The 25294-nt window shown below is 40.5% G+C and overlaps 2 protein-coding genes across 2 annotated transcripts in view; one reads left to right on the top strand and one right to left on the bottom strand.

Moving 5' to 3' along the window:
* Positions 1–8922, top strand: part of IKBKB (inhibitor of nuclear factor kappa B kinase subunit beta) — a 37506-nt gene extending 28584 nt beyond the window's left edge. The window contains exons 15-21 of the mRNA XM_058194516.1: positions 30–139; positions 926–975; positions 2269–2368; positions 2536–2683; positions 3784–3911; positions 7535–7625; positions 8248–8922. Of these exons, the coding sequence (XP_058050499.1) occupies positions 30–139; positions 926–975; positions 2269–2368; positions 2536–2683; positions 3784–3911; positions 7535–7625; positions 8248–8316 (696 nt within the window). The 3' untranslated portion in view covers positions 8317–8922. The remainder of the gene's footprint in view (positions 1–29; positions 140–925; positions 976–2268; positions 2369–2535; positions 2684–3783; positions 3912–7534; positions 7626–8247) is intronic.
* Positions 8923–9429: 507 nt separating this feature from the next.
* VDAC3 (voltage dependent anion channel 3) lies at positions 9430–24984 on the bottom strand. The gene is made up of 10 exons (XM_058194526.1): positions 24832–24984; positions 17921–18038; positions 17094–17165; positions 16479–16528; positions 14865–15017; positions 13889–13941; positions 13298–13525; positions 11884–12034; positions 10850–10907; positions 9430–10386 (listed from the first exon to the last, which is right to left on the bottom strand). The coding sequence occupies exons 2-10, from the start codon at positions 17946–17948 to the stop codon at positions 10295–10297; spliced, it is 885 nt and encodes a 294-aa protein (XP_058050509.1). The 5' UTR covers positions 17949–18038; positions 24832–24984; the 3' UTR covers positions 9430–10294.
* Between the last annotated feature and the right edge of the window lie 310 nt (positions 24985–25294).

The raw sequence follows: 25294 nt of genomic DNA, 5'->3' as shown, positions 1-25294 counted from the left end.
ATTCCTTCTTTGTACCCTTTCTGTGAAAGGAGGAAGACGTGGAGCAGCTGGTGAAGAAGACAATGGCCCTGCAGACAGACATTGTGGAACTACAGAGAATCCCACAGGGCCGAAAACAAGGGAGCTCCTTGGATGATCTGTAAGTTGCGCCTTCATGATACTCCTTATCTAGCAGTCATAATCTGCTCAAAAGAAAGATCTGTTCCAATATCCATTCATTCAGAGCAGCAAAGAATGGCCTCCCCTCCCTCGCCAAATATTCTGTATAATGAATAAGTTGTGTTCATATAATATGCCTGATTCCGCTGTTCCCTTAAGGCAAATATTTCTGGGTACCATTAGCCTATGATTATAAGGGCCCTAGTCAGATTGCCATCTGAGACAGACAATCTGAAACAGCATCACTCGTGTCAGGGGCACCTGTGGTACCCAAGTGTTCTGCCAGTGAAAACGGGCCCCCGAGCTCCATTTTCACCTGTAGTGGCCTCCTGCAACCCTCTGCCAGTGAAAATGGAGCTCAGGAGAGCCGCTTGCAGCTCTTTTTTCACTACCAGAAGCACCACGGGCTGGTCCTTTGCTGGTTCCAGGGCAGCTGCACAGGCCACTTCTAAGTATCCCATAGGCCGGATCCGGCCTTCAGGCTTTGAGTTCGACACCCCTGCTATATACTGATTGAATCCATGCGCTGCGTTCAGCCATGACATACTTTTGCTATGCCAACCTCGCCCCTGTGCTTAGGTCTTCATATAATGAAAAACAGCCAGTTATAGTTCATTTAATACATCACGATTAAATGAAGTCTGAATGCAAAATGGGAATTAACTCCAGAAAAAATAGACTTTTTTGTCTCACCTATTTCCACAGAAAACAGTTCGTGATAAAACAATATTTGAAATCTTTATTCTTCAATTTTTATTTTCAATAGGGAGAACCAGGCAAGAGACTTGTACCGGAAACTGAGAGAAAAACCAAGAGGTAAATTTTTTTATTTTTTTTAACAGCATTGGAGTCTTGCTCCATAGTTTATTCCAGAGACTCCTTTACAAAACCGGAGAGAACTATCCAGATGCAGTTTTCAAACTTAAATCTTCTGTCATTTTAACGCATTCCAAACTCCCCCCCCCCCAATTTCTTGTAAAATAATATCTGGATTTTATTTTACAAAAGATAAAATACTGCTGTTATCCTAGGAAGCCCATTTGATATAACTCACTTCTTTTTTTGTGAAAAGGATGGTAGAAATCTGGATTTTTTCCCCCCACGTTTTCACTAAAATAGAACTGATTTCTAAATAGTTTGAGAGAATACAAATGAATAGTCATCTGCATTAAGATATGTAACAAAACGCCATGTTTGATGCAAACAGGAGCCTCCCCTCCGAGTTTGGTGACATGTGACTAATAATACAAATTAAGGATATATATATTTTTTTCCTCAAAGAGTAGGAATGTAGAAGTTGTTTTAAGCAGCTACAGACAAGTTCTTCATCTGTACGCTCCACAAATAACACTTTAGAATAGAAAACGCAGCATCATCAAACTCCTGAACTTGACTTGATTGTATGTTGTGTTTATTTCCTTTTGTGTGACACCCCAAGACTTACGCTTGGGGATTCTTGAAGCTGGTGGACCCAAAGCACTGACAGCTACCAGGGTAGCACAACCGCTCTTGAGCTCTCCAGCAATGGCAAAACTTAGCAATGTCTCTTTCCATCTCTTCTCGTGTCTAAAATACCGTATTTTTCGGAGTATAAGACGCACCTTTTTGCTATCTAAAAGGGGGGTGAAAATTTGGGTGCGTCTTATACACTATATGTAGCCCCGCCCACCCATTGGCCCCCACCCTTTGGCCTCTGCCTCCCAGCAATTTACCACCTTGCAGCAAGCAGCAAGAAGAAGCAGCCCATTTCAGCTTCAGCACAGCCTGATTAGCACAAGTTGATTGTCCCTCCCGACTCTCAGCTGTTTCAGGCTGCAGGGATTGCCATGGCCTATTGCTGTGCGGGTCTCTGCTGCTTGCTGCAAGGAGGTAAATAGCTGGGAGCAGATTTTTTTTCTCTTGTGCTAATCAAGCTATGCTGAAAACAAAAATGAAAGTAAAGCTGGCTGTTTGCTGTTTGCCGCATCGAGGCAAAATTGCTGGGAGGCAGATTTCTTTTTCTTCTTTTCCTCACCAAAAATGGTAGGCGCGTCTTACAGTCCGGAGCGTCTTGTGCTCCGAAAAATATGGTAGTTCATCGTGTTTTGTGCACTTCTCATTGTTCTCCAGATCAAAGGACTAGCGGGGACAGCCAAGAAGTAGTACGGTTGCTGCTGCAGGCAATCCAGACCTTTGAAAAGAAGATCCGCCTCCTTTATGTTCAGCTCAGGTAAGACTCCCAAAATTCTCCCAAAATTACCTTCAGTGTGCTGGGAATTTGGAAGATAGGTACAGCAGGGGAAATACTCTCAGCATGCAGAGAGCTAAAAGTAACCATAACATCCTGGCCTCCTGGGGCACAGCGGTTAACAGGTGACTTGATTGTCATTTTTGCAGTAATACCGTGGTCTGTAAGCAGAAGGCCCTGGAACTGTTTCCTAAGGTCGATGAGGTGATGACTCTTATGCACGAGGATGAGAAAACAGTTGTCCGGCTTCAGGAGAAACGACAGAAAGAGCTCTGGAACCTCCTGAAAATTGCATGTGTGAGTAAAATCTCATGACAGGTAATCCCCAACTTACAACCATTTGTTCAGTGACCCAAAGGTGCTTCTTCAAGAGGCAACTGGACTTCCCGGAAACCTTTGGGACAACCATGACCTGGATGACTGAGAATCTCCATAGACATTCATTCAGTGACCATTCAAAGTAATAGCACTTAGACTTATATACTGCTTCACAGTGTTTTACGGCCCTCTCTAAGCAGTTTACAGAGCCAGCCTCTTGTCCCCCCAACAATCTAGGTCCTCATTTGACCCAACTCGGAAGGATGGAAGGCTGAGTCAACCTTGAGCTGGTCAGGATCGAACTCCTGTCAATCGGCAGAATTAGCCTGTAATATTGCATTCTAACAGGAAGGAAGGGAGGGAGGAAGGGAAGGAAGGAAAGAAGGAAAATAGCAATAGCACTTAGACTTATGTGATCAGAATTCGGATGCTTGGCATCTGGTTGATAATTATAAAGGTTGTAGTGTTACCAGTGGTGGGTTTCAATTTTTTTTCCATTTTTTTTTTACTACCAGTTCTGTGGGCGTGGCTTGGTGGCATGGCTTGGTGGGCGTGGCAGGGAAAGGTTACTTCAAAATCCTCATTTCCTCCCGATCAGCTGGGACTCGGGAGGCAGAGAATAGATGTGGGCGGGGCCAGTCAGAATTTTTACTACCGGTTCTCTGAACTACTCAAAATTTCCGCTACCGGTTCTCCAGAACTGCTCAGAACCTGCTGAAACCCACCTCTGAGTGTTACATGATCGCCTTCTGACAAGCAAAGTCAATGGGGAAGCCCGATTCACTTAACAACCGTGTTTCTTAATAATTGCAGGGATTTACTTAGCAACCGTGGCAAGAAAGGACATAAAATGAGGCAAAACTCACATGTCTTGCTTAGCAGGAGATATTTGGGACCCAGTTGTGCTCATAAATCAAGGACTACCCATATCTAAATCTACTTGATGGGAAATGCTCAAATTCCACAGTATTGGCAAAGAAGCAATTAAGAAAAACCGGATTGATTTAAGGCACCCCAATAGCGTACCCAATTTCCAGTTTGCATGCAAAAACACCCGTTTTTTCTTTCCCCTTCCGCAGAGCAAAGTCCGTGGGCCGGTCAGTGGAAGTCCAGATAGCATCAACGTATCGCGTCCTAGTAACCCTGGTCAGCTGTCACTCCAGGTTACGACTCCACAGAATCATTTGGTGGATTCTGGAGTTAAAAGGTAAATGGTGAAAATAGTTTAGCTTCCAAATTGGAATATCTGGCCCTGCAGTTGGTCAGTTGAAGTGGATCTGATATTTAGCTACAGTTTAAGTCATTTCAACTTCAACTGTTTCCATTGAATCTTTTGAGAAAAAGAACTTTGGTATCCTATTCCAGATTGGGTCTTTTTTGAGTTGAACTTTACGTAGTTTCTTGGTAATGGTTTAGAAATAGTTTCCATTGCTGCCTTCTGGGATTTATTTCCTTCCTTCCTTCCTTCCTTCCTTCCTTCCTTCCTTCCTTCCTTCCTTCCTTCCTTCCTTCCTTCCCTCCCTCCCTCCCTCCCTCCCTCCCTCCTTCTCTCCCTCCCTCCTTTCCTTCCTTCCTTCCTTCCTTCCTTTTCATCCCTCCCTCTTTCCTTTTCCTTTTCCATTCTTTCTTTCCAGTTTACCCTGAAATTGGCCTCCTGCCCAAAAAAGCCATCTGATCTAGTCTCATTTTGCTTTTTGAGATTAGCCAAGGTTAACCAGGGGCTGCCACCTGACTTCCAGAGTCAGTGCGTGGAGAAAGAGGCATCTGTTCTGTTTTGCATTAAGATCCAGTGTCCTTTTGACTTGAAGCTCCAATCAAAAGCGATTGACCTTGTTTGCAGAAGGGGATCAAGTCATAGGAACGGGTGACGTGGTCCCGCTCAGCAGCGCAGGATCATATAATGCCATATAGAAATATCTCAGTCTTTAACGCTTAATCCAGGAGAGAAGAGCCTACCTTAGCACATTATTCAGTTATATTTCTCATGAATGAAGGCAAATATTCGTATCCCAGGATCCAATCTGGGTCGTTCACCGGGACCAGAGGTTTACTCTTCCGAGCTTTCAGACTCACGTTGGAGCACATTTTCAGGGAACGCCTCTCTACTGGATTATACCAGTGTTGGCGAACCTTTTTGGCACTGAGTGCCGAAATGGGAGCATACGCGCATACGCACATGCCAGAAACCAGAAGAGCAGCCGATCAGTGCGCATGCTCGCGCTGAGAAGATGAACTTCTGGTTTCTGGCGTGCCACCTGGTCTTTCGATTTTTGGTGCGCATGCGTGCGTGAAGACCAGCTGGCCGGTGCACATGCATGCACCAGAAACAGGAAGAGCAGCCGCCTGGTGCACCTATGCGTGCCGGGAAGATCTTCTGGTTTCCGGTGCACACATGCACACCGGGCAAGTAGTCTTCCAGTTTGCGGTGCTCCCATGCGCGTGAAGGCCAATTGGCTGACGCACCGAAACCCGGAAGAGCAACAGTTCGTGTGCCTGGACAGATGGCTCTGTGTGCCACTTCTGACACATGTGCCATAGGTTCGCCATCAGGGGGCTATACTCTGCTTCATTTTTATGCGGTGCCTTCCTATTGGTTGATTGTTGGATTGACGGCCAGTGATTGGCTGTTCTTCCTTGTGCCGCCAAGTCCTTGGCTCCTTAGTATTTGATAAGCTGTTGGTAAATCAGCAGTCCTGCTGACTGACAAGGAAGCACGTTTCCCAGGCTTCAATCATTTCCCTGGCTATCTTTGTACCTGCTCGGCCAACAATCTTAATAGCTGCGAAATTGAAGTTAGATTTCCGTCCGGCTTTGTAAAGGAGAAATAAAAATATATTTGAGTAGGAAGTGTTACTGCTTGCCCATTTTCAATCTTGAAGATTACCCACAGCAAATAAATGCTATTATTCCCTTTTAGCACATAATATGCTTTTGCTGTTTTAACATCTGCAGATGTTAAACATTGTCTGTTGAACCCAGACGATTGGCCCAAAACCCAACTGCAGCAGCAGCTCATTTTCAGCTCCTGTGTAAAACCTGCTTAATTTAAAATGTGTGTCTCAAAGTTCTGATACAAAGGACAGCCATCCCATTTTGGCACACAATCCGTTCAATGCACTTTACTCACTCACTCACACACACACACACACACACACACACACACCATCCTCAAAAATAGAAGCAGCTGTTGGAAACCACGCTGCCAGATATGTAGCAGGGCAGCATTGCTGAAATACTTTCAGTTCACAAGGAAAGTTATCTTTCCCTTTTTTGAGAGAGATAAGAGGCACTTGAAAGAGTAACGCAATGCGTGACACACGGTGAATCGGATAGATATCTAATATTGTGATTTGTATTTAGAGATCAATAGAGATCTCTAAAAGCAAACTCGTGTGCTTCAAGATGTCAAAAATACACGGAACATGATTCATCAATTTTATTAGCTCGAAAACGTATTTAAATGTCCGTATTTCCATATAGCTTTTATGTGGTCACTGATTATACATTCACGATTATACATTCTTTGGGGCATAAGTATTACATACTCATGTAAGAGGGAAAAGCTAGTAAATCGTATGTAAAGGGTAGCAGATTTTGGTCTCATTATGGGTACATTTCCCAAAAACAATTGTTTCGCCACTTATGCAAAACAGGAGTGAATTACTAGTTCCCAATATCTTTTTATGTATATTTTTTATATTCTTCCAGAGAAAACAGGTAATCTTTGTTTACCGACCATTTGTTCAGTGACTGTTCAAAGTTAGAACAGTGCTGAAAAAATAACTATGGCTCATTTATAGTCTTCGGCTTCCCTTAGTCATGTGATCACCATTAGTATATACCGTCTTGTGCTTCACCTATTTTTTAAAAAAATCTTCCTCCCTCCCCCAAAGTAGATAGATAGAAGAGAAAGGGATTTCAAGTGAGCAAGCTATTTGCTTTTGATAGCAATGCAATTGTGCCAGCAGCAAAGGAGAGATTGCCTAAAGGAATCGCTTGCTCTCTTCCCCCCCAAGAAGAAAGATTGGAGAAACATATTATGTAAACATCCTACAATATTCTCTTGAAATCTTTCTCTCCAATCTCTCCGCTTGGTTGCAAAGGGAGAGGGGTAGGAGGGGGGAAAAGCAAGCTATTTCTGTAGGCGTTCTCTTCTTTGCCTGACATTTTCATGCTGTCTAAACAGGTTACTCTCTTAAAATCCCTCTTCAATCTCAGTTCTGCTGGGAAGAGTCAGGCAAGAGAGAGACTACCTTGGTCCTCTGCCACCCTGAGCAGAGAAATTGGAGAGAAAGAGATTTCAAGAGAACAAGCTGCTTGTGTAGTGCACCCGCAGCTCCCAAACCCAGACTGCTATGTGACTGCATTGCTTTCAATGTTCTCAAGACAGCAAGCAGGCACTTGAGCATTCAAAGAGTGCTTAAGAGGCAAACAAAATTGAAGGTATGAAACTGAGTAATTTTCTTTTTTTCCAATCAAAAAGCAGTCGAGGTCCTGCGACTGCCCATTCAGCAACCACTTTGCTTAGTGGTGGAGTTGCCAGGCCCAATTAGGGCTACCTATAATGGAAACTGGCAGAATCTCAAATATATCTATTAATTCAGGAGCATTGCACTTATTTTCTTGAAGACTGTTTAAGAACATAGTGGATTGTCCTTTGAAGCCTTTTGTATTTAGGGAAAAAAATTCAATATTGTGCAAAATAAGTACTATTTTAATTGGGCTAGTACATAGATGAAAAGTTTGCTTGCTCCTAACAAAATCACGTAGGGTGGTCTCTCTTCGTACCCAACATATAAACACATTTCCTTTTATAATTTTGTCTCTTAGTGAGGATCTTCTGATGGAAACTCACAGCCTCTGCAGTCAGCTGGAGAATGTCATGGTTGATACAATGAAGGATCAAGAGCACAGCTTTATGGTAAGTTCTGGTCCTCTCTAGCAGATGGGTGATGGGTTAGGAGAAAAACAGTTAAAAGCCACTCCACTTTGCAGCCAACTAGTTATATAAAATACTGCTTAAACAGAGATTGAAAAATTAACAAGAAAAATTAAAAAGAAGAGGGGGAGAATTTACTTAACTCACATATCTGTTGGTCTATCTCAGACCCGAGCATTTTAAGGCATGGAGGCCATAGGCTGTTCCATTCTGGCGTGGAATAGCAGGCATCGTCATCAGGGGTTGGAGTGGGCGGATGGTAGCAATAGCCCTTAGACTTATATACCGCTTCACCAGGCTTTCCAGCCCTCTCTAAGCGGTTTACAGAATCAGCCTTTTGCCCCCAATAATCCGGGTCCTCATTTGACCCACCTAGGAAGGATGGAAGGTTGAGTCAACCTTGAGCCTGGTAAGATTCAAGCTGCCAAATTGCAAGCAGCCAGCAGAAGTAGCCTGCAGTACTGCACTCTAACCACCGAGGCATCAGCTCTCCCCAACAGTCCTGGTTTCTCATGTGGGAAAATGAATTGTTCCCCTCTGATCTATCTGTATGTTAACAAATGCAAAGTATGTTAATAGGAACATGCATTTTCTTTATATTTAGACTTTGGACTGGAGTTGGCTGGAACTTCCAGCGGAAGAAAGAAAAAGACTAGAACAAACTCAGATGTGACTATAATCTTAATTTAATCACATAATAATTAACTTTCCATCATGTTGATGACCTGGCCTTAGTGCTGTTCTTGGTAAGAAATCTATACTTACAGCCTACTGGGTGACCCGAAGTGTTGTATTTGATTCTTAGTCTACTGTAATATAAACTATATTTTTCTGTACGGTTTTCATTGCTCACCTGGTGGTGCCTGTTTCCATATTACTGCTTAATTTTCTTTTTTAAATAAAATAAATAAAATATAAAATAAATAAAAGTTGCAGACACTGAAAACAGCTGGCATACATTTTGTTACACGTATGTACACAAGGGGAAAAAAATCGCCATTTCCAGCAGGAAAAGAATGTGGAGCACTTTTAACATGAGGCTTCCACATAGGATACAATTCTCTTAATATTGCTCTAATATAATTGTGGGACAGAAGCTGCGTTGATTTCCACGAGAGCTGGGAACTTCATGATGTAGGGACAGAGGCCAACACATCAGTCTCTCTACACGCAATCTTTCCTCCTGAAGTCATTGGAAAGTTTGAATGGGATTTGCAGGCACCGTATAGAACACTCCTAGCATCTAGTTTGATAGCTTCCTCAATGGACTTTGATGTCAACATTTTTTTGAGAGAAGTAAAAATCTCATCAAAGAAATAAAAAGATATTGAAGCCTTATTTTGGTTATTGTAAGTGGTAAATTCACTGCTCTTCTTCTAGTGTGAATGGGCCAAAGGTTTTGGTCCCCTCTAACCAGGTTTTGTGTTGAGTTATGGTTAAAAAAAATTGAAAGCAGTGAAATATCTAGGATTTGAGCAATATTCCATGGTTCAATTATTCCCAGTGGTATTTTTTTTTCTAAAAGGAGGAATAGGTGAATACATTAAGCTTACATTTTAAAACGCATTATTAAAAGAGAACACTTTGTGCCTGAATCTTTTCCCAAGCCATATGTTCTGCAGGCCTCAGAGACCAGTTTAAAAAAATTAACCGTCGTCCTCCAACTGCAAACAAAAGGATCCCATTATTTTTTTTACAGCAGACCATGTTGGAAAAATATTATGTATTGTTGTAATAAAGGCTATAAATTACCATTTTTAATACAGAAACAGACTTAACACAGTAGCTATTTTATTGATTTATTTGTTGAGCAGTATTAATTTGATAGTATCTGAAAGGCACACATTGTGATCATGCTATTCCTCGAGAGGGAAATAGCAAAAATAATAATAATATCCCAAATAGCGCCACTATTCAGCATGTCTTCCTCCAGTGGTGAAGAAGGGGTCATTTAACTTGCTACTACCAAGTATATTTATTCTCTATCAAGTGCTATATAAAAGAATCTAGTTTTTCTACTCAAAAGAGAGAGCAGCAGTTTTAAAGCATTTCCTTTGGCAGCAAAAACTGTGTGAGTTACAGAAACGTCATGCAATCCCCTTCCAACAATTATTTTCCTATCTTGGCTGGTTTGGTCCCAAACTAAGAACATTTAGGATTTTAAAAGTAGCATTAATCAAACAAAGGATTGGGTTCCAAATGTGATTTCATTTATTTCCATTTTGATGCAAAACCAAAGCTTTCACTACAGCACAGAGACCAGTTTTACAAAAGGTCGTGAAATGTCGGACATGCACGATGTGATGAAGTAACACAGAAGGATGGGAAGTGGGAGATTCTTCCTTTAACCAGATGCTATGCTGTCTTCCAAGGAACACTTTTAAAATAACTGAAGAACTGAACTGAAATGTAGCATTACAACTTCCATGTAACATTACAACCATTACAACTTCCATGCATTCCTTCAAGTATTGCCCTTCATTAGGTTGCACTCTCCAGACTTCAGTGTTGGGGGGTTACAACAATTCTTTGGAAGAATATCAAGTTCACGCTTTTTGAAGTTTCACAGAAGAGTTTAAGGCCAGAACATGTGGGGTTTATTTTCTCCTTCATCTTCCAAATAAAGATCTAATACTTCATCAATACCTACGTTAAGCTTCCAGCTCAAATCCCAGACCGATTTTATGGCCGCCGGTGCTGAAATTCTTGCCATCGATCAAAGTTGAGAGAGTCAACTTCACACCTGGCAGAAAGATGACATTGTTACTGAATGAGAAGCAGCAGAATTGGAGAATAAGGAAAAAACAAAACAAAATAACAGGCAGGAGGAGAAAGGCTGGGAAAGCTGACACAGAATGCCAGGTCTCAAGATTCTTAAATTTTTGTTCAAACCACTTCTCGTTTGCGGGAGAGTTTCAACATGAGAAATCTCCAGACTAGCTTTGTTTAATCTAGCTACCTTCCTTTCATTTGCCCTTCAGTTCTTAGGACAGGATTCTCTCTTGGCATGATTGTTTGAACACGTACTATTCTTGGCCAGATTCGTATACGCCACTCCAGTGATCCACATGGAATCCCACTGAGCTATTCTGAATTGCAGCTGACATTGCCTGCATGCTTCCAAGCCAATGATCACAATCGCGAGAAGCTTTGTACAACTATTATTAAAATGAAAAGCAAATCAGGAAAGCAAATCATTAACATACCAGGTCGGAGAGTCTGAGTGTAACCAAGTCCAATGAGGCTGGCATTATTCACTTTGGCCTAAAAAGAAATAAAAGTGTAGCGCATAAGTAACACGTGGGTTCTTTCCTAGGATAAGCATTTACGCATATATTTTCAACTTGGAAGTTTGAGAACTAGAGCTAACAACTTACAGATAAGGAAAGGCTAGTTTAACAATTGCCTGGGGAAAAAAAGTTTTGCTGTGCAAGGATTCTCCTTCACTGACCTTGGATAAAAGAATAGTTCCTACAGTCAGATATAAATCTTGCTGTTCTTATATATAAAACTACTGGGAAATAATTAAGGAGGGATTTTTTTTCAGTCTAGAGGCCATCAATTACTTGATTGCCCATATTCATTGGTAAATAAATAGCTAAAGTTCTATTAGAGGTTAGAGATAGTAAGATTGCAATTTTTTTTCCTGCTCAGGTTCCCAGATCCTCTGAAGTCTATCCATGAATCCCAGGTTAAGGACACTTAGCTTAAAGCTATCATTAGCAAATGATCATATTCACAAACTTATTTGTAAACTAGCAGTGTTCACTGAAACACAAAACAGTTCCAAAAGAAGATCCCAAAAGGAAAGTTTAATATTAGTGTTTCCCATCATGGTAATAAACCAATTAAAAATATTCTACGTGCCATAATCTAAACTAAGAAGTAGCAAAAACAGGTGCAATGGGTTCAGAGGGGAGGTTCAGAAATTTTGCTAAATGATGGTTTAGTGAGATGCGGATAGTCTGTGTTTGCCCTCAATTCTGCTGTTCGATGTCATCTCATCCAAACTTAGCAACGGCTAACAAGCCAACCTCAAATCATAGTCCCTGAAGCTGGCTTAAACCGAAATCAACCGCAGCTACGGCAGATTCAGAAAAATCATTAACCAACAAGGAGTTTCCAAACTTCTAAGCAAATAGGAGGAAGAAAGAAGGGAGAGAAAGAGAATATGACATCCAAACGATTCCATTAACCAACGCGTAGTTGCAATATTCTAGAAAACTGGCAAAATTCTTACCGAGACAGAGGCTTTATCGTCCAACTGGTATTTGGAGGCAATGCCAAACCGAGTGTTATTACTACCGGCAGTCCAAGCAAGACTTACAGCTGTTTCAACCTTGTCATTAACCTTCTGGTAGATTGAGCCACCAAATTCAGTGCCATCATTCCTGTTGGTAACAAATCAGAAGAAATTCCATTTCTGCCCTTAAAAAGAATTCTGCCTCAATTCAAACACACACACACACCTTTTGCTTCCCCGTTCTCCTTGAGTAAACAGACTGACAAGTGTTTGAATAACCCAACTGAATAATTTTCCTCTGGCCTTGGCATTCTTTTAACGTATCCAACACTTCAGAGCGAGGTGATGTACAAAGATCCCTCAAGAACAGTTGGAATTGAAAAGGTTACAAAAATATGGATTTCTCCCCTACCAGGGGATGGAGCAAGCGCATAAAGTTAAAAATAACTTATCAATTCGCGAAATCAGAAGTTTGGTTGCGCTTTTTCCAACTAACAGGCTTTATTCAAAGACCTGAGCTTTCATCAGATCCTTCCAAATTCCTGGTGTGTGTGTGGGTTGTTTTTTTTGCCACAGCCTTCTTCCTACAATCTTTTTACAAGTCATAATGTAGATGCAGGGAAGAAGAATCAGGCAGAAATATAAATAAGGAGTCCAAATTCTTCAGGATGGACAACAAAGATGATTAGGGGACTGGAGGCTAGAAGATACAAAGAAGGGCTGCAGGAACTGGGTATGTCTACTTTAATGAAAAGAAGGACTAGGGGAGACACGATAGAGTCTTCCAATATCTCAGGGGCTGCCACAAAGAAGAGGGAGTCAAGCTATTCTCCAAAGCACCTGAAGGCAGGAGAGGAAGCAATGGGTGGAAAGTGATCAAGGAAAGAAGCAACTTAGAACTAAGGAGGAATTTCCTAACAGTTAGAACAATTAATAAGTGGAACAACTTGCCTCCAGAAGTTGTGAATGCTCCAACACTGGAAATTTTTAAGAAAATGTTGGATAACCATTTGTCTGAAATGGTGTAGGGTTTCCTGCCTGGGCAGGGGGTTGGACTAGAAGACCTCCAAGGTCCCTTCCAACTCTGTTATTATGTTGTTATTACTACAACAACCAGCCAGTCAGCTGTGTCTGCACTCTCTGACACGGTCAGCGATTCTCAGAATGTAGGACCTACTAAATAAAAAGCTTATCAGCTGCTTGGCTACCAAAATCTCAACTGATAAAGACAATTTGAAAAGAAACCTGTTTCAGATCCAGCAAGACTTCATTTAATCCGAAGTCTGCACTCCTTGTCCCCTCCCCCACTATCAAGGACAGACATCTGTTCAACTGTAATATTTTATCTCACTCACACACATTCGCTCACCGTTCAGCCCCCTCCCACCCCTTGTCTTCAATCAGTACTTACACATTTGTATGCAGCTGGAAATCTCCTGCCTTGTAACCCAAGGCAAAATTATTCTGTGAAAGTTTGGATTTAGCTGTGTCAAAAGCCATCTGATAGCCAGCCAGCCAACCATCATAGCCCAAAACAGCCCAGCCATAAATGGTTGGTCCTGAGAGATCGATGTCAACGTTACAACCTAAATTTATATATTCTCGTTTGTAAGATGTCTTCAACTTCCCACTTTTCTTCCTGGCAAAGGGAAGGTGGAGAAGAAGAGAAAATGGGGTCAGGCAGTCTTAGTATATAGCACAGACTATGAGAGACATTTTCTACTATATTTGAAAGATTCCAACTCTGCCAACTCAATGTTATGAAAACAGTCAGCAAACAAGTCCCTGTAATTTAGGAGGCATCTACGGGATCCCCAAACTGTATTTTGTTGACATGCTAAAGAATGTTACATACATGTAGAAAGACAAGCCTTTTCTATTAACAACTGATCTCCCACAGCCTGGTAATTTTCCAAAGGCGTCTGGAAAGCGGTCTGGATGTTATACCACATCCAACGGGGGAAGGGATGTAACGCAAGAGGCCTTTTAGAGGACTACTTACCCTGTATTTGGTACAAACATGGTTTCAAGACTCAACTTCATTCCCTCAGCCAACTGCAGTGGAGGAAAAAAAAGGGAAATGAATATATTGGTTCTTTCTCCCCACAATATGGGTTACATTTTTTGGGTCCTGTTTTTGGATCCTCTACTTAACATTTCTTGTTCTCTCAGTAAATCACGGTAGAATTGTAACACAAAGAAATGAAAGAACTGCTGTAATGGTGTCCTGAAAGCTGTGTTTTAATTTTACGGACAAGGCAGAGTTCTCATTTACCATTATAGTATGAAGCTCCTGGATTATTGGAAACTAAGAATTTGCCCTTCAGTCACCTAAGCAGTATCCAAGCAGCATTGTTATGTACATACACTAAATGACGTAGTTCTTCAATTACCAGAAGGTTAACTGTGAGTCAAAAGAATGTAGAACATCTTAAAACCTCCCCAAAATTAGGACTTGTGGAATTCACTATTTTCTCATTTTTTTCACTCAGAACTCCTCTTCCTAATCTTTAAATACAAGGAGACAAATCCACCCAATGCTCATCCGCAGATTTTAATTCTCCAAGGATTTTCACAGATCTATGCTACTCATTTATTAATTTACTAATCAAATTTACACCCTGCTGCTCACAAAATCTGAAAATACACTAACAGTATAAAACATAGCATAACGTTACTCTGATTATTTTAAATTTTGTACAGCTTAGTATGAAGATCTGATCTAGGAAACGTGGGAGAAAATGATTTTTAAAAAACATTTATAATACACAAAATCTATTTTATTCTGGACTAACATAACATCAGAGTTGGAAGGGACCTTGGAGGCCTTCTAGTCCAACCCCCTGCCCAGGCAGGAAACCCTACACCATCTCAGTCAGATGGTTATCACAGCACAGAATCATAAGCACAGAATAAATTAGGTGCAATTAATGGTACTAATTACAAGATGTGTCGTAGCCTAAATTCCCCATTCTTACCTTATCTTCCATGGTGAGCTCTGTGCCTAAGGTGTTGTCAGTATTCCATTTCTGAGTGAATGTAAGTCCATAATCCTTAAATTTATACTTAGTCTCAAGGTTGCCTGAGGCTTTGCCTGTGTCTGTGTTGGAAGAGCCACTAGTAGTAAATTCCTGTATAAACAAATTACATTTATCTTAAGTTGCAAAGATTTGGGCTTTTAACATGCAATGTTGACAAATTAGCTATAACAGGGGTGTCCAATCTTGGCAACTTTTAAGACTTGTGACTTCAACTCTCAGAATTCCCCAACTAGCCATGCTAACCCTTGCCAAGGTTGGACACCCCTGATCTACAACATGATCTACAGTTCCCGTGCAGCGTTATAAATGTAATCTACTGAATTTCAGGACCTTATCAAGATATATTTCTCCTGTCTGAGGTCTTATAATTCAGTGGATGCCATGACACGATAAAATTATACCTTTCCAGACTACTATTGATCTATTAAAATCTATTAATTCAGCATCAAGCTTTCCTGATTCTTTTCATTCTGGAACAGAAAAAATGCTGCCCCTTCCTATTTTAATAAAACAGAATGTACTTAAAACTATCATACATTAGATCATATAATATAAGACAGATATTTTAAAATCAAATATGAGACAGAAGAAATAAATCCCATTATTCCAGGTTAATATATCTTAAGTGTTGCAAAGAGATAGAGGGTGTTTAGCCCAATACCATTCAGAGCTACTAGGGGAAATCATCTTTCATTCCATCCCTCCACCCCCACCCGAGACAAATTTCAAAAACTTTCCACTGATAAAGATGCCAATTAGAAAAAAAAACCTCTACCAGAAAGTATGCAACATTTACAATTAATCTGATCAGGGTTTACATCCTTTAGATTGCTTTTAATAGTCAAGCCCAATTCCAGAATTAGTTAGAATTTCTAAGCAGGTGAAGAATTTACACTGGGTTGGGGAATGGTGCACGTGATAAAATATGGATGAATATTTTATGCCAATTTTTCATTCTTTGGACAGTTCCAATATAAATGGCTCTTCTTAATAATGCAACACTTAGAGCCTGTTTATTACATTTTTAAAACTCAGAATGGCTTAGAGACAGACTGGATCACAGTCTAAATAAATAAACCTTAACAAAAAGCATATAGAAGAGAATATAGTATATTCTTACCAGCTAATTACACATCCAAAAACAGTGTTGCATGAAAAAAGGGGGAAAAATTAAATTAGCACTGTTAATTCATCAGTAAAATTTGATTAATCCTATATATTACCATTTATACCTGGATTTCCAATTATATCAATCATATTATACATTCCTTCAATTATTTATCTCTCTTGCTATAATTGCTCTGAGTATAGCAGAGAAAAGCACAATAAAATTGCCATCAATCAAAACCTTTCTTTGCCAGTTACTAAATCCACACTCCAAATTATTAAGTTCTGAAAAAGTCAAGTCACAAAACACTGATAGGCAGGTAAGATTTGGGGATTCTAAAAAGGAGTATTTGTAGGCACTACTTCTTTAGTGTTACACAGATTTTCCTAGATGTTTCACAAAGCCTTTTGTTATCTAAATTATTTAATAAGATCACTGCTTACCACTCCGCTGGAAGACTTGGTCTTCAAATCTAACTTGACCATTCCAAACCCTAAAATTAAAATACATACCAGAATCAATGATGTGATAAACAACATACATTTGTCTGAAATAGTTACAGACAGAGGCAACATGACCATGTCACTTAACAACAGCAATTCTAATTGTTTGCCTGATGTTGTCATGCCCTTCTTGAAGTTCTTACCATGCTCAGGAAAAATCTAGAAATTTATCTGTCTCCACAGAAATGCTTGGAATAAGTAAGAGTTACCATTCTCAGAAACGGAATTATTAATAATTGCAGATTTTTTCCAAAATTATGACATCTGAAAAAATATCAATTTTATTTATTAATTGCTGAGCTCTGCTATTACATTCCCTTTATGACTCTCAATTACTGTAGAAAAATACATTTTTAAAATGCTTGAGTCCTGAGCGTTGCAAAATATTTTGCAAGTTTAATATTATTCAATGATTTAAAAAAAACATTTTTAAGTCACCTGAAAAGAAGATTTCCCTAAGAGGTAAGTAGTACCGGAGTATAATTTTTTTAGACAGCCAGTCTAAGGTTGAGGTGAAAAGAACAAAACTGGGTTTGTGGGCATTACGTTACTCACCATATCCTTTGTTGAATACATCCCTAGCAGATTTCCCCAGGTCACAATAAGCTGGTGGGATATTCATGGGGTCTACAAAAAAGCACGATTACAACAGATTTAGAAATAACTCAAGCACACACATGGACACAACTTCAGTAGCGGTTTAGAACTCTTTATATATCACAAGTCATGAAGTCCTGACAGTCTATTCACAAACCTTTCACAAGACTTGTGAAAAATACTGTCTGTTGGAAAACACAACCCCCAACAATTGGATTAGACTCCAGCAATACATTTCTTCCAAGGCAACCGCCTCCCTTAGACATCCTTCCAACAATAACATTATGACTCATTTCAAGGATTCTCCATTCCTGCCCATCCTTCACGTATTTTTGATCCCAACATTTTTGACTCCTCAACAAGAAATTTCCAGGCCTCTGAGAAGCCAGAAGTTGGAAAGTGAGTTGAAATTCAACAGGGTATCTTATTTCTTTGAGAGGAAATGTTGCTTTCTTCCTGATTTTGGACCCTGGGACCTGTTTCTTTATATTAATAAATTAGTGCTAAATCGGCTGCTGACTTTGTAGTGTGAATCTCTTGCCTTGTTTTTCCACTCAACAAGAATTTTAGACTTGCCAGACGTGGTTTCTAATATGGCCCCTCAGAAGACAAGCAAGAACTCCTTGTAAATGATAAAAGGCAAGATCAAAGCAGGAACTTTCTTATCAACATACATCATCCCAGGACTCTTGGTTTCTAATTATTTACTTGAAATGTTTGAACGTCTCTAAGAATACACATATTTATGTAGACATTTATAGAGTAAGAGCAAGAAAGAGACCTACCTGACACTCTAGGGGGACAGGCGAACATGATTGCAGACTCTGTATTTCACAGCTTAGCTCCTAAATCATTTACTTCTCACTGTGAATCTACAGAAGGGCTCGCCTCTTTTAAGTATACCTGTCAAGTATGGAAGAGAGGAAAAAAGTGTTATCATTAGAATATAATAACTAGCACCTGTAGCGAAAGACCTGCAATATAAAATATTTTTTTACTCAAACATAATCTAAGTTTACCATTATAAAAAACTAAACATAATGTACATTTAATATTCTCAAAATTCTGAACCCCTAATCCTGGATTTAATTTCTTTGATGTACAGTTAGAATATTGTTCCAATAAAGAGGATCTAATGCATTCTTAGGCCAGGATCATACATCCGATACAGCATTATATTTAATACCAAGGAAATTCAAATCTCAGTTTTATTAGATCACAAAATTCCGGTGTGACTCTAAATCAGTTTCCATTTCTCAGTCTAAACATATTGCACATAATTCTTTTGGCATCCTTATCTTTTAGGTCCCAATAAGTTGAAAAGATTTCTTGAATAGTTTTGATTAACCTCAAAATACATTTGAGTGTGCCAGCAACATACTAATTCAAAATATTATTTTCAGTGACACCAACTTCTATATAATTTGTTGACTAGATATTCCAGTTTCTCTGAAAAATGCATATTTACCTAAGTTTGGATTATTAATTCCAACCTACATTCTTTCTATTGGAAAGATTCTGGATGTGAAAAAATGACAAACAATACTGGCTTTATCCTAAATAAAATTCCAAAGAGTAAGCACACACACCCCATTCCAAATATATAAGAAGCCATCATGGACAATCTGTGTGGAGAGCAGTGTCATGCAAAATATGCCATTCATTTATTTAATCAAATGTATATGGTCGCTTATCTCACCCAAAGTGACTCTGAGTGGCGTACAATAAAGCCAATGATTTACCCATATTGTAAAATCAACTAAAACAATTACATTACTTATTAAAACCAAGTTCATGAGAGGCTTAAAATCAGAATGTTACATGTTGTCCAGTCTCCCTGCTGTCTAAGGCATCCTCAGGCCTGATGAAGAAACCATATTCTGAGAGCTTGATACGACTATTCTAAAGGGTCATTCTAAGTGTTCCAATAATAGTGTGACCTTGAAGTATTCCACTTCTGGAACACCTAGGCGGGTCCAGTTTGAAGTCAGACCATTACTGGACACATGGAATGGGCTTGTTTTGATATAACAATCTGTTCCAGAGTCGGAACAGTGTGATAGAGAAAATTTGGCATGTTTCTAAACACGAGATTGTGTGCATTTGAGGGATGCACATGTACAGTAAGAAAGTACTCCGATGTTGAGGGGGAAAGGGGGTTTCCTAAAATGTAGTCAAAAAATGTAAAAGCATCACAGATGCCCGCTTCCTCCAGAATACACTTTCCTTCTGAATGCTGGCATATAGGATGGTACTGGGACACTTCTTGAGCAGTTTTTTTTTCTTTAAAAAAATCGCACTCATTTTAATACATTTGTTGAGGATTTGTAAGCAAAGAAATCTGCTTTTTTGGACTGATCATCAGACTACTGATAGGATACAACTCTGTATAAGCTTCCACACAGAATGCAATGAGAGGTGATAAGTGAAGAACAGATAGGTTAGCAAAAGCAGCAAACTCCCATTCATTAATCCCATCGGTTCCTAACCTTACCATTTACTATTCTCTGCAAGTTAATGATTCCTCAAACTTGCAGACGTCTTTTTTAAAAAAAAACAGATTCAGACTAAGCCTTTCCATTCTTGGCATTAATTCTTGTCACAATAAATGATTCTTCCCAAAATATACATTGCTCAGCAAAAAGAAACGTTCTACTTTTGCAAGTGTCTATGACATGCACACCTTCTGCTATTTAGTTCTTATAATCCTCCCTCAGTTCTAACAGAACAGAAATAACAGCTGGAAGGAACCTTGGAGGTCATCTAATCCAACCCCCTGACCAAGCAGGAGAGAGTACACCATTTCTGACAGATGGCAGTCCAGTCTCTTCTTGAAAGCTTCCAGTGATGCTCCTCCTGTCCTCACTCTCCTCCTGTCCTCACTCGTACCAAATGATGCTTATATAAAAGTCACTTTACTACAGAAAAAAAGTTAGGACCAAGAATATCTTGTGTGCAGACTGACTGTAATTATGGACAAATTATCTCTCTCTCCTCTCTCCCCCCCCCCATTTCCTGTATCTAGCCATGTTGATCTGGAATAATCACCAACTCACGTTTAGGAGAATATAAACATGATTTGTTTTTTGGCTTGGCCAAGTTAGAAATTACACTATTACAAAAATGCACAAGTTTCAACTACCATTCAAGCTGTATCATTTCTTAGGTGAAAAAAAAGAGCATTACTTTCTAATAAAAAAAATAGACTGTGTTGGTGAATCATTACTTCAACGACACAATTCAGGAAACTCACAATCTTGGGGAAAGGTTTGGAGGGGGAACCTCCTCCATTTTGAATTCAAAGCATCACTTTCTAATTTATGCAAGTTATGCTGTTTGTCTCATTCATGAGGTGTTTGCAAAGAGCATTTCAAATAACAGCCCACTCCATTTTTCCTCTACATGTGCTTACTTTGTCTGAATAGCTTCTACTCAGATTGCTTGAGCTTTGTGTGAGAAAGCAAAATTCACTCTTGCACTGACGCTGTGCTCAACTGAAACTATATCACGTAGCTCAGTCTTACCAGATGTTGGTTCATGGTATGAACTACAAGATCAGCACCTTACTGATTGTCAACAGCAGTGCCTGCCACAAGCTTAGGTGCTTCTGTGAATGACGTCGTTATAAGGTGAGCTCAGAATGAAGTGCTCTTTCAGACTGGTACTGCAGCACAGCATTTCCACAAGAGGGTATCAAAAAATTCAAATAAAATCCCTTGCCAAATTCATATCTGGTATTAATATGTACCTAGCCAAGTGGATGCATGGTAATTCCACCAACTACAAGCTACTAGGGACCTTTAAACTACATTATGTCAACTCATCATACAATAGTTTTGAAAATAAACACTGGAATTGAGTTACTTCCTATTTTACCCTTAGGATAAAAGAATCTGCTTCCTTGAGGCACCAGTAAATTCCCTTTTGAATTGATGTAACAAGTATGGGGGGAGTTTTAGCTCAATCTTCCTATAACATACTATAAATGAATCGCTTTGATAACCTAGATCAGGGATGCCTCATGTACTGACCACACCCACCCCTGGTTTAGAGAAGGGGGGGGGAAATCCCAATGTCATGTGACAACAATGTAGCAACGTGAGTTTGACATCCCTGACCTAGATGAACCATAAAGTAGTGTAACCAAACCGGCGAATTTACACAACAGGTACAAAAATGCAAACAAATGTATGCATGCACACACACACACACACATATGAATGATTTATGTTCACACAACTCTAAACAAGAATGTGTGATGGTATTCCTAGATACAACCCATCTGCTGATTCACAATAGCCTCAGGTATTAAAGCTGAAGCACTTTATATACATGGTACAATACATGTATCCTCAAATACAATCGCACATAGGATTAAAAAAAATTTTTAATAGAAGCCTTAGAATATATTTCAAGAGGTGAACTAGACAAAGGATAGAACAGTTTTTTGAATATGTTGGGAATACAACTTTTCGCCACTTTTTAAGTTTGTTTTTAGAAGATTAGAATAGCCAAGAGGTTTTTTAAAAAATCATTTTGGATTGTGACATCATTGCTGACTTCACTGTACGTGTAATTCCCCATATGTGACCTAATTAGGGATATGGAAGAAAGCATTATTTCATGGTCTAATTCATTCTTCATTTTCAATTTTTTTGTGGGGAACGAAGCTAAACATTTGACCAAACTGAGCAGAATGACATAAGATAGATCAGGGAGTACTTAGTTCTTGAGTTCCTGATAAAAAGGAACTGATACACATATGATAAATAAATAAAGAACTTTATTCAACCAAAAAGCCCTTTATGGCCTGAACCTTGTGAACCTTCAAGATTTTAAAATGTGGTTTTGCCCCCACCCCCACCTCAGGTGTTAAAACTAGAATGATGGATGAGATAATTTTTTGGGAATGCATAATTGGAGAGTCCTGGTTATATATTGTTCTTGATGTTGTATGGCTTTTGATTACAATATAGCATTATTTTCTTTGGGATTTTATTTGATGCATGCCACCAGAGTCATGAATCCATTTGGCTTGCTTTACGTCATGAATACATGCCACTCAAAACTATTTTGAAGGATATAATTCAAATGCTATTATTTATACTACTTTCCCACTAAAACCTACCATCCTCTTTAATAAAAATGACTATAAACTAGTTTACACAAGCATGCTGGTCACCTGCTACTTGAAGCAGAGGACGTTCTCCAAATGTTTTTATCTTACCCTATCCATCTGAAAGTTCAGATTAAAAAAACAAACCAAGCACAATCGCCCAATAATCATGCTAGTTGAAGTCTGGGCAATAGTCCAATCCATCCAGATGGCACCAAGTTGGGCAATTCTACATAAAACTGAGTTGGATGGACAGACATCTGGCCTGGTTTAAGTCAGCTTCTTCAATTCTACATTTTAAAACTTAAGAGGTGATCAACATCCTTCCCATAGCTGTATTTTTTATATTCTGCTACCTCACCTTTCTTGCCAAGAAGCCAAGTCACTATATTGGTCTTTCCAAGGTTGATCTGTATAGCCACCCTTGTCACAAAGGCTAGATTCAATGGGTTTCTTGGCCATGCAAGGGTCTGAACCTCAATCTAGTCCAGGATTGTCAACCTTAAACAAAGTCCTAACCAGAAGCCCCCCATTCAATTCTGGAACTGACCGGAAGTCCGGTTCCCCCACCATAGAGTCTCCTCCTAGCGCAGCGTCCTTTTTCTTCTACCTGTCCTAACCGAAAGCCCTATCAATTGTGAAGCCGACTGGTGACAGGGAGCCGCAGCAGAGGGATGAAAGAGCCACATGCGGCTCCAGAGCCACAGGTTGCCAACCCCTGATCTAGTGTCTCTGATTATGATCCGCATACTCCCACCTCCCGTTTCATTTTCAGCCCAAGCCTCTCCAATTTCTAAGCCAATATTATAACCAAACCTTTCCCACGTCAGAACCGTAATTCCTAGCAAACACACCTGAAGGTTGGAAGGTTCGGAACCTACCCATCTTGCACAAAGATGACTTTGCTTCCTCCCTCCATGGCAGCCTATGCCCTCAACATACTAAACCAAACCACAAGGTTAATCAACCAGAATGGCTCCTACCAAGCCAAAGTAAACAATGCCCATTGTGACCTCACGGGATATACAGCAGTCTCCACACTGCCCCTCCAGGTGAGGTGTCATGTGTTGAGTTTGGCTTAGCATCATGCTTTGTTTTATTTTATTTATTTGTATGTATCCGACTTTATTTTTACAAATAACTCAAGGTGGTGATCTCATCTAACACACCTTCCTATCGTGCTTTGTTTTATTTATTTATTTATATCTTTTTTTGAGTTACAAAAACTATTTTGTAACTATTATTTGAGTTACAAATAACTCAAAGTGGCAAACATATCCAACGCACCTTCCTATCATGCCTTGTTTTATCTATTTATATCCCACTTCATTATTTTTACAAATAACTCAAGGCAGCGAAGCTAACACACCTTCCTATTATGCCTTGTTTTATTTATTTGTATTCCACATTATTTTTTACAAATGGCGAAAATATCCAACACACCTTCATATAGTATCATGCTTTATTTATTTATTTATTTATTTGCCACTTTATTATTTTTACAAATAACTCAAGGCGGCAAAGTTGGCAAAGGGCCGCGGTGTGGCTCAGGCTGTAAGAAGCCTGCTATTAATACACAGCTGCTTGCAATTACTACAGGTTCAAGCCCCACCAGGTCCAAGGTTGACTCAGCCTTCCATCCTTTATAAGGTAGGTAAAATGAGGACCCAGATTGTTGGGGGGGGGCAATAAGTTGACTTTGTATATAATATACAAATAGAATGAGACTATTGCCTTACACACTGTAAGCCGCCCTGAGTCTTCGGAGAAGGGCGGGATATAAATGTAAATAAAAACAAAAAAAATTATATCCAGCCCACCTTGCTATTACTCTTTCTTTCTTCCATTTATTCATATCCCACCTTATTACTTTTACAAATAATTCAAGGCGGCCAAGTTATATCCCACCCTCCTTCCTATCACACTTTCGTCCATTTATTGATTTATATCCCACTTTTATTATTTTTGCAAATAACTCAAGGCTGCGAAGTTATATCCAACCCACCCACCCCCTCCCACCAAATTTGCCCCCACCCCGCCACACACACACACTTCAGTGCTGGTGGTGGCCCATCCAGCATCCTCTATATAACTGGACCCACTGGGGTGGGGTGGGGGGGGCTTACTGGGATCCCCAGTCCCTTAACCTGCAGAGAGGCACCAGGTTGCCTGTAGGCTTAGCATGGGTGGGAGGAGGGGGGCGCTTGTTAAGTAAGGAAGGGGCTCATCACGTGGACCCCAGAAACGCCCCTCCCCCACGCCACTGCCCCCCCCCACCTCACCCCACATCCCCTCACAGCAGCTCCCACCTTCCCCGAAGTTAAGCGGCTGTGCGAGATGCTCGAGCGCGGCCTTAACTGAGATTAACGGGATTTATTATATTATAATATTAATATAATTCACGCAGCCACAAGAGAGGAGGCGGCCCCCCCCTCCCCCCCTCCCCAGAGCCCTCAGCCCGACCGAAGCCCTCGAGGCCTCCGCCTCCCGCACGAGCCTCCCCGGCTGCCCCTCCGCGATGAGGTGGAGCGGGGGAAAGAACCGGGCCCTCCCGCCGCCTCGCTCGCCCACCGGCCGCACCTCACGGGCGCCTCTCCCGCCGCCTCAGCCGCCTGACCGTCCCTCCTTGTCAAAAAGCTGAAGGTCTCCCCGTCTCCCTTCGTTTCCGCGCACCGCGCAGGCGCAAACGCTCGAGGCCCGGCTTTGGCCACGCCCTTCGGCCGGACGCGGCTCGCGGGAGGGCGCAGGCGCGCTGATCCCCGCCGGCCTCGCGCAGGTTCTTACGCACAGCCGCCGCCACCACCCCTTTTTTTTTTTTTAAACCGCGCACGCGCGCTAGGGACTCCTACGGTTTTCGAACTTCAAATGGAGAGTTTCCTCGGCTTGTTTTAATGGGCGCGGAATGGGGAGGTGGGGGGGGGAATGGCTACTCTGCGGGGCGCGTAGGAGGATTTCACCGTAATTAGCCATAGCATTTATATACCGCTTCCCGGTGCTTATTTGTACCCTATGACTATTTTTTTTTATTTGCATTTATATCCCG

Source organism: Ahaetulla prasina, chromosome 9 (genome assembly GCF_028640845.1).
Source record: "Ahaetulla prasina isolate Xishuangbanna chromosome 9, ASM2864084v1, whole genome shotgun sequence".
Lineage (NCBI taxonomy): Eukaryota > Metazoa > Chordata > Lepidosauria > Squamata > Colubridae > Ahaetulla > Ahaetulla prasina.
Note: the sequence above shows the minus strand (reverse complement) of the source record. Positions and strands in the feature narration are given on the sequence as shown.

Bases quoted from the DNA above. Each gene is read 5' to 3' on its own strand.
- VDAC3 (XM_058194526.1), bottom strand. From the start codon at position 17,948: ATGTTCGCCTGTCCCCCTAGAGTGTCAG. The intron at 15,018-16,478 runs GTAAGCAGTGAT...TTGTTTATACAG, and splicing joins CCAAGTCTTCCAGCGGAGTG to GAATTTACTACTAGTGGCTC. The intron at 10,908-11,883 runs GTAAGAATTTTG...ATTTCTTTTTAG, and splicing joins ACGATAAAGCCTCTGTCTCG to GCCAAAGTGAATAATGCCAG.